The following is a 9,157-nucleotide window of genomic DNA, read 5'->3' as shown; positions in this document are numbered from 1 at the left end:
CTCTCTCACACACACCTTAAACTCAATCCTAATCCTGATTCTAACTCTCATCGATCTTCACAAGTCTTAGCTGAAGTTTTTGTGAGAATGTCTGGAAAAGGAGAAGGTCCTGCGATCGGAATCGATCTGGGAACGACCTACTCGTGCGTGGGAGTATGGCAACACGACCGTGTCGAGATCATCGCTAATGACCAAGGTAACAGGACGACTCCGTCTTACGTGGCCTTCACCGACTCCGAGAGATTGATTGGTGATGCCGCCAAGAACCAAGTCGCCATGAACCCCATTAACACCGTCTTCGGTACGTAATCTCTGCTTCACAGTTAGGTTTATAGAAACATTTTTATTGAATATTAAAGTTGATTTTGCTTCTGTTAATTGTGACAGATGCAAAGAGATTGATTGGTCGAAGATTCAGTGACTCATCTGTCCAAAGCGACATGAAGCTATGGCCTTTCAAGATCATCCCTGGTCCTGCCGACAAACCCATGATCGTCGTCAGCTACAAAGGCGAAGAGAAACAGTTCGCCGCTGAGGAGATCTCTTCCATGGTTCTCATCAAGATGCGTGAGATCGCTGAAGCCTACCTTGGTGTCACCATCAAGAACGCTGTGGTCACTGTTCCCGCTTACTTCAACGACTCTCAGCGTCAAGCCACAAAGGACGCTGGTGTCATCGCTGGTTTGAATGTCATGCGTATCATCAACGAGCCCACAGCTGCTGCCATTGCCTATGGTCTTGACAAGAAGGCCACCAGTGTTGGAGAGAAGAACGTCTTGATCTTTGATCTTGGTGGTGGTACTTTTGATGTCTCTCTTCTCACCATTGAAGAAGGTATCTTTGAGGTCAAGGCCACTGCTGGAGACACTCATCTTGGTGGGGAGGATTTTGACAACAGGATGGTTAACCATTTTGTCCAAGAGTTTAAGAGGAAGAGCAAGAAGGACATTAGCGGTAACCCTAGAGCTCTTAGGAGGCTGAGGACTGCCTGCGAGAGAGCAAAGAGGACTCTTTCTTCCACTGCGCAGACCACCATCGAGATTGACTCTTTATTTGAGGGGATTGATTTCTATTCCGCACTCACTCGTGCTAGGTTCGAAGAGCTCAACATGGATCTTTTCAGGAAGTGTATGGAGCCTGTGGAGAAGTGTCTACGCGATGCTAAGATGGACAAGAGCACAGTCCACGATGTTGTCCTGGTCGGAGGTTCTACACGTATCCCAAAAGTCCAACAGCTTCTCCAAGATTTTTTCAATGGTAAAGAGCTTTGCAAGTCCATTAACCCTGACGAGGCTGTGGCTTATGGTGCAGCGGTTCAGGGTGCTATTCTTAGCGGTGATGGCAATGAGAAGGTGCAAGACCTTCTTCTCTTGGACGTGACCCCTCTCTCTCTTGGTCTTGAAACCGCTGGTGGAGTTATGACCACCTTGATCCAGAGAAACACAACTATTCCGACTAAAAAGGAGCAGGTTTTCTCCACCTACTCAGACAACCAGCCAGGTGTGTTGATCCAGGTCTACGAAGGTGAGAGAGCTAGAACTAAAGACAACAACCTCCTCGGAAAGTTTGAGCTCTCCGGCATCCCTCCTGCTCCACGTGGTGTCCCTCAGATCACGGTCTGTTTCGACATTGATGCAAACGGCATACTCAATGTCTCTGCCGAGGACAAGACCACTGGCCAAAAGAACAAGATCACGATCACCAACGACAAGGGTCGCTTGTCAAAGGACGAGATCGAGAAGATGGTGCAAGAAGCTGAGAAGTACAAGTCTGAGGATGAGGAGCACAAGAAGAAGGTGGAAGCCAAGAATGCTCTTGAGAACTATGCTTACAACATGAGAAACACCATCCGTGATGACAAGATCGGTGAGAAGCTTCCTGCTGCAGACAAGAAGAAGATTGAGGATTCCGTTGAGGAGGCCATCCAATGGCTTGATGCTAACCAATTGGCCGAAGCAGACGAGTTTGAAGACAAGATGAAAGAGTTGGAGAGTGTGTGCAACCCCATTATTGCTAAGATGTATCAAGGAGCTGGTGGTGAAGCAGGTGGTCCTGCTGATGATGAAGCTCCTCCTGCTGCTGGAGGTGCTGGTCCCAAGATTGAGGAAGTCGACTAAACGGCTTCTTTAGTTTTCCAGTCTCAATTTTAGTGTTGTATATTTTAATGTTTTGGTTTTTTTTTTCTAGTTATGTACTTTATCTTCTGTGGACCTTATTGCGAATTGAGTTGCAGTTTCAAACTTAACGATTGCAGAATTATTTTTTTTTATTGGTCTCTGTTTCTGTGGTTCCAAATTTTCAATTGCTTCGCTTTGCATTTATGTCTTCGGAATGCGCACTGGGTACTAAGTGAATTGCTCTGAAAATTTGAACTAGCAACTCTTGCTTTGATCTGTTTGTGTCATCTTGTTTCTTTCTCTTTAATCTTTACCTCATTGAAGTCTAGCTTCAGACTGAATCACATTTCTGATGTTTTGACGATAGTGTGTGTTATAAGCAGACGCCATACCAAAAATAGTTCTATCAACTTCATCACTGTGGAGTTCAAGAAAATATCACAACTCACATTTACATAAAAACAAGTGTTTGATTGTTTTAACTAGTTTTTGGATTTTAGATTTTGGTTATTGATTTTCAAGTTTTTGTTTTTAATTTTTTAGCTTTGGTTTTTAGATTTTAGATTTAGATTTTTGTTTGTTTTTGTTTTTGGTTTTGCTTGTACTTTTTAGTTTTTCTAGCCAATACATTATTTTAAAATAGTACAAAAACTAGTTGATGTCCCCCACAATGTGTAGATCAATATATATATATAATAACTTTTAATTCTAAAATTTATTTTACTAAAAAATTATTTTATTAGATATAAATTTTAAATTAATATTATAAGTCATAAAATTTCAATATTCATATTGGTAATTAATTTATTAAATTATTTTATTTTGTTTCATAGTTTATTTATGAATGTAGATTTTAACAAAAAAATTTCTATAGTAGAAATCAAATTAAGAAACTTGGATTTGAAATTAAACACTCGGCCTTGTTGGTTTATATATTTTGATTGATTTAGAAATCCACGTAGTATTTATAAATCCAAGTAAAATATGCAGATTTTTAATTTTTTTCGGTTTAGTATTTACAAATCTGGAGGTTTTCCCTCGAATTTAAGTCTTAATATTTTTAGCAAAAATATCCAAAAAAAATCTTTTCAAATCCATTGTAAAATCAAATTTCTTACTAAATTCGAACGATTGAATAACACTTGATTTGATATAGAATTTATGAATCATTAAACTAATAACACTAGATTTAGTTTGGATTTTCAAATCCATTAAAATACAACAACCAATAACCCCCACTAATTTAGTTTAAATTTTCAAATCCATCAAAATACACCAACCAATAACCCCCACTAAGTGTATTTGGACCGAAAAGAAATCCAGTGACACTGAAAGTATTATAAATAATTACAACCCATAAAATATCAACAAAATAATAATAACCTAAGAGTATTCAATCCAAAAAAACCAAACCATTTAAAACCGAACTGAACTAAAATAGAAAAAATTAGTTTGGATTTCGTAATAACGAATAAACTCGAATGAATGTTATTTTTAAAAAAAATCGCAGTATTTGGATGTGTTTAGTATGTTAACCAATCCAACCGAATAAACCGAAGAGATCGATTAATTAAAATATTAGTATACTTATATATATTATAATATTTCTAATAAGAATCAGAAAAACTGTCTATAATACTAGTCATTAAAATCATAAAAATATAAGATAAATATGCTCCAAAAAAAATATAAGTAAACATAATTATGATATTATCGTTAGATATTTTTTAATATATATTTATGAACTAAATGTTGATAATTATATATTAAAATACATTTTTAAAATAATATTTGTATATCAGTAGAAATGTTTATTAATTATCTTAAATATCATGATAAATATATATATAAAAAATTATCTAATAATATTAATAAAACTAATGATTTATCATAAAATCATGAAGACAATGATAAGTAATCAAATTCACTAAAATCATGGAGAAAATAACAAGTAAACAAATTCACTTCTCAAATAATAGTATAGATAGATAACAATAAAATATAAAGAAGTTACCATTAAAAAATTTCAAAATATAATGATTGTTATTTAAAAATAAAAAATACATTAACATATTTTAAATTATTTTATTTTTAATATTATACTAAAATATAATCATATAATACCTATAAATTTACAAAAACAAAAATATTTCAAGTTTTAAACCTAGTTATAAATTATATTTTATTTAAAAAAAAGTTGAATGGCTATTTTTTATTTTTTCAATATTATTTTAAATATATTTTATTTTATAAAACACATTATGTTTTACAATTTTTAGCTATTGTTTAATGTGTCTAATTATATTACATTATTTACAATTAATTAATATTTATATGCATATCTAAATTTATTTTTACAGATATGAAACACAAATAAATTATTGTTTAAATGAGAATCTCATGTTCAAAAACTTGTATGATAATTTTATCTTAATGAAAATATTATTTATTGATTTTTAATTAATTAAAATGAAGTACTTTCTACAAAAAGAAACAAAAATCATTTTTTTCTATAAAATCCCACAAAAGTTGGTTTTGATTTTTCTTCATAAATTGGTTAAACATTTCAAAAACGTTACACAAAACTCTAGGGAGTCTATTTATTGAAAATTTTGGTTGGCAAATCAAATTATTTTTACAAACAAATATAAGCTAAAAAGTAAAAGCTAAAACTTGATTGGATGAAAAATGAGTTTTCCAGAAAACGAAAACTAAAAAAAAAACCACAGACCATCATCACCTAAGTTATCCCATAATTTCTCACAAAACAAAAGTAACATTTAGAAGAAGCATTGCAAGTAAAGAAAAAAAGAGAACCCTAGGCGTCACCCCTCCCCTAACGCATTCAATGTTGTGTTAGTTGCTCCTTTTCTTTTATCTAACTTTTCATTTTTATCTGATGGCGCTTCCTTCAGACCTCTTCGGTTCTTCGTATTTCATATCTGGCCATGAAAAACTCGATTCAAGAGTTTCTCGAACTTCTGGAGGCATAGCGAACTGAGTCAGGAAGGTGGTTGTCACCAGAGGCGGCTTTTAGGGTGCGATATCTGATGGAACATTTTTTCCACTGCCAACCCATGTGAGGCAAAAATCAAAAGCCAAAAGAGTTATGAAGAAAATACCAGAGATGAAGGCTGCTTGTGATTAGTATCAAATACATAATCTCATTTGCAATGAGTATCTTATCAGAGATCATGCAGCCATGATGAAGGCTGCTTGTGATTCGGAAACCATTGAATCCAAGATTGGTTTCAGTCTAAACACCAGAATTTTAGTAATGATCTTACACATCATGTTACTTAAACCAATAGGACAGAACTCCAATAAAGATTGCGATATTTCAGTCAGAATCAACAAAGGTTTGTTTTGTTTACGTACGAGTGCATAGATCTAGATGGACCATCTGGATGCATCTTCCAGATGTACAAACGAACAGGGCCTATCTCTGGTAGAAACGGGCTGTGAGCCCGTCATTTTATATAATCCCCCGTGTCAAAGCATCATTCATGGCAGGTGTAACTATTGACTGAAAAGTCTCACAAATTTCATCAGATGAATAAGTACAATCTAATATATACATAATACTGTAGAAATTTTCAGCATGACTACCAATCACAGTATCACCTTTGTATACCGTACTTTCATGATATTTGATTATAGTAATACTATTTCTAACATATCTAGTCTTTGTAATAGAATGATAGAATTTTTTATTACGATCACAAACGTTGAGCCATGTATTTCCACTTTTAAAAACCAGTAAGTGTCATCTGCTTTATAAGCTTGGGCAAGTTCTTTTTTTAAATATGTAATCATGTCCGGATTTGTATTCTGAGAACTTATGGCCTGATCCAACACACTCTTCAGCTCTTCAACGCGTCTGGAGGAATTGAGATTCAAATTTCTTTTACAAAAAGCCAGGGATTTACGACAATCCTTAATTCGTGTAGTGATACTCTCTCACACCCGCAGGTCCCGATTCATTCCATCCTTTAGCTACATTATCCCAGAAATCATCACAATGCAGTAGGAGTTTGTCATAATGAAACATCTTTCTTCTCTTAGAAGGTGTAGAGTATATTGTCTTAATAACAAGTCGGTGATCTGACCCATACAACTTGAGTAACTCTGATTCAGTGTTTGGAAAAGCCGTTTCCCAATCACCATTAACAATGACACGATCTAAACATGATCGGATTGTATGCTTACATCGTTTCCCCACCCATGAGATCCCTTTTGTGTTGTAAGTCAGTGAGTTACATGCAATGTACATGTTTCAAAAATCCTGAAAATATTTTTCATCACGGAGCCGGCCTCCTTTCTTTTCTTGGTTAGAGAGAATTTCATTGAAATCACCTACTAGATCCAAAGGCCTTGTCTTGTGGTTACCATTCTTTCTATTCTTTTCCACAACACATGGTGATACTTAAGGTTTGGATCACCATAAATACAAAATAAGTAGAAAACAATATCATCAGATTTCACTTCAACCTCTAACATTCTTACATCCCAAAATAAATTTCTGACATAAACCTCCTTCTTCCAAAATAAAGATAAGCCACCACTCCTACCAACAGAAGGAATTGAGAAAATATTATCAAATTCTAAGACAAAAACTAAGTCACACACACAATACAACTACTATACTTTCAAAAATGAAAAACATATCCGGGGAAACAGAATGACATATTTCTTTGACTCGCGGTTCAGCCAGCAGCCCACATGCCCCATGAAGATAGCAAATTGGAACTGTCAGGGCCTTGGTGGGAGTCTGGAATTGGTGATCTCGAACCGGAAGACTCCTCTTGGCAGTTCTTCTTGCCATCGGGATTCAGGACCATCCCTTGGAATGGATGTGGTAGACTTTGCAGAGCTTCATCCATCTCATCCCTCTTACATTTATTCAAAGCCCTTTGTCTTTCATATGCAACAATTATGTCAATGTAATCAATATCGATACCTTTACCTTTCAAGAGCCTCCTCTGTTATATGGTAATTTCCTCTTCTGGTGCAACCGGCCCTTCTAAACCTGTATCTGATCAATGATGGCGTCAATGACTTGCTTTGTTGTGTGAAGAGTTTCTTCACTAATAGGTAAATATGGATCATTTCCATCATCATTATCATCATCTTCATTACAGAGTCTGCGTGTGGATCATCATCCTAACTAAATGCCCAAAGAGGACAATCCTTTGCTTAAGCATACTACATCATTGGTAAAAGGATCTGAGGCGTATTCTCATTCACCCCAAAATGAAAATTTCTCGGAAATCGCAAAGGGTTACTGATATTTTCAAAGCACTCGATCCCACAAGAAATCCACCCTAGCTGAATTTTCATTGAAATCCACATCCACCATAGGTGCCAATATATCACTAATGAAATGGATCATTGATCTTGTGAGATATTGAAGTATAATGCATCTAGTCTATATCCAAAATCAAGAATTTTGGAAGCATCGTCCAAAAGGTTAGGAGACCTGTAACATCCCGAGTTGTGATATATGGAAAAACTTAAGAGAATTAGTTTGGCTACCTATGTCACTAAAGTTGACTTACCTTTTTCGTCACACATTTGTTTAGCTTCCAGAGTTAAGCGTGCTTGAGATGGAGTAGTGAGTGAGGACAAAGCACGGAGAAACGTCATGTGGTGATTACAGGGTCAGTAAACAACACTTTCGTGCCTTAGAAAATTAACGCACCGCCCATCAGACGGGATGGGGCCCACGGGCCGAGAGAGCGGGTGTGCGTGGCCCATTAGCAGTGGACGGTCGGGGCATTACAAGTGGTATCAGAGATGGTTAGCCATCTCGGTTCTGACCTGAGAGGCGTCTTGAGACCTGTTGTGGGCGCGTTCTCTGAGAGGAGGTGAGGTGTAACATCCCTAGTTGTAATATATGAAAAGACCTAAGAGAATTGATTTGGCTATCTATGTCACCAAAGTTAACTTACATTTTCCGTCACACTTCCATTTAGAACTTCAGATTATGCGTGCTTGAGCTGGAGTAATGGAAGGATGTGCAAGCTATCGGGAAGTGATTCGCGATACCGTGTGAGTGAGGCCAAAGCACGGGAAAATGTTATGTGGTGATTTCATGGTCAGTAAAAAAGACTTTCAGGCTTTGGAATTGTAATCGATCTTATTTTTTAATGTTTGCACGGGATCCTCTTGAGTTGATTAGACACGCGGAAACTGAATGCCATTAATGGTTTGGCGCAAATTCTAAAACATCAGATGAGACTCAAACAGTAAACCAAACAAGTAATATACTTTGCAGGACATTTGTATGATAGATGGATCATGGAATGGTGAAGCACATTACACTGGATATGACTGGGTATGGATAGATAGATCATGATTTGAACAATTCATTTGTTGAGAAACAAAAATAATTGTAATTGCATTCAAAACTAGAGACGTTAATTTGGACAATAGAATCAATGCTACAACACACAGATTGTCAACATTTTGGGACTGACTGCAAAAATATTGTGTCGATCCTAAAGACTCGAAAGCATGTTTCTCCACGAAGGTAGAGAAGGTAGCATTACTTTAGAGACTGATTTCCAGATTTCAAGATTTCCACATACCAAAAAAGCAAAATTGTACACCATATGGTTTATTAGGATTGTTCGTATTTTCATCGTAGTTTATATTTTTATTATTTTTTATTCCGGTCGGAATACCTAGATCATATATTTTTTGAATAATAAAATAAGTTTCTGGTGTCAAGAAAAATGTTCATATCCCTCCAGATTTATTATTTAACAAAATTAATATCCTCGGATATATTTTTTTCGTAGCAACTCTCGTCTCTCGGATACCTTTTGCTTCATACTCCCTCCATTTCTAAATAGATGATGTTTTAGGAAGTTTCTGATGTTTCTGATGTTTCAAAATAGATGATGTTTTCGTATACCAATGTACTTTTATGCTTTATCAAAAACTGTGTAACCAATGATATTTTGTAGTTTATTTTGTGATTGGTTGAATAACTTTTATATTATATTTTAATAATATTTTTAAGATAAAAAATAAGT

General features: G+C 35.5%; 1 protein-coding gene across 1 annotated transcript; it reads left to right on the top strand.

Annotated features, from left to right (window-relative positions):
- On the top strand, positions 1 to 2,269 carry LOC106360686 (heat shock 70 kDa protein 1-like). Its single transcript, XM_013800321.3, has 2 exons — positions 1 to 301; positions 388 to 2,269. Exons 1-2 carry the CDS (start codon positions 88 to 90, stop codon positions 2,115 to 2,117), a joined length of 1,944 nt encoding a protein of 647 aa, XP_013655775.2. The 5' UTR covers positions 1 to 87; the 3' UTR covers positions 2,118 to 2,269.
- Positions 2,270 to 9,157: the final 6,888 nt, after the last annotated feature.

The sequence above is a fragment of the Brassica napus genome, chromosome A1 (assembly GCF_020379485.1).
Source record: "Brassica napus cultivar Da-Ae chromosome A1, Da-Ae, whole genome shotgun sequence".
In the NCBI taxonomy this organism is placed as follows: domain Eukaryota; kingdom Viridiplantae; phylum Streptophyta; class Magnoliopsida; order Brassicales; family Brassicaceae; genus Brassica; species Brassica napus.
This window is presented reverse-complemented; position numbering and strand designations above follow the sequence as displayed.

Coding starts and splice junctions, on each gene's coding strand:
- LOC106360686 (XM_013800321.3), top strand. CDS start 88: ATGTCTGGAAAAGGAGAAGGTCCTGCGATCGGAATCGATCTGGGAACG. Junction 302..387: donor CCCCATTAACACCGTCTTCG/GTACGTAATCTC, acceptor TAATTGTGACAG/ATGCAAAGAGATTGATTGGT.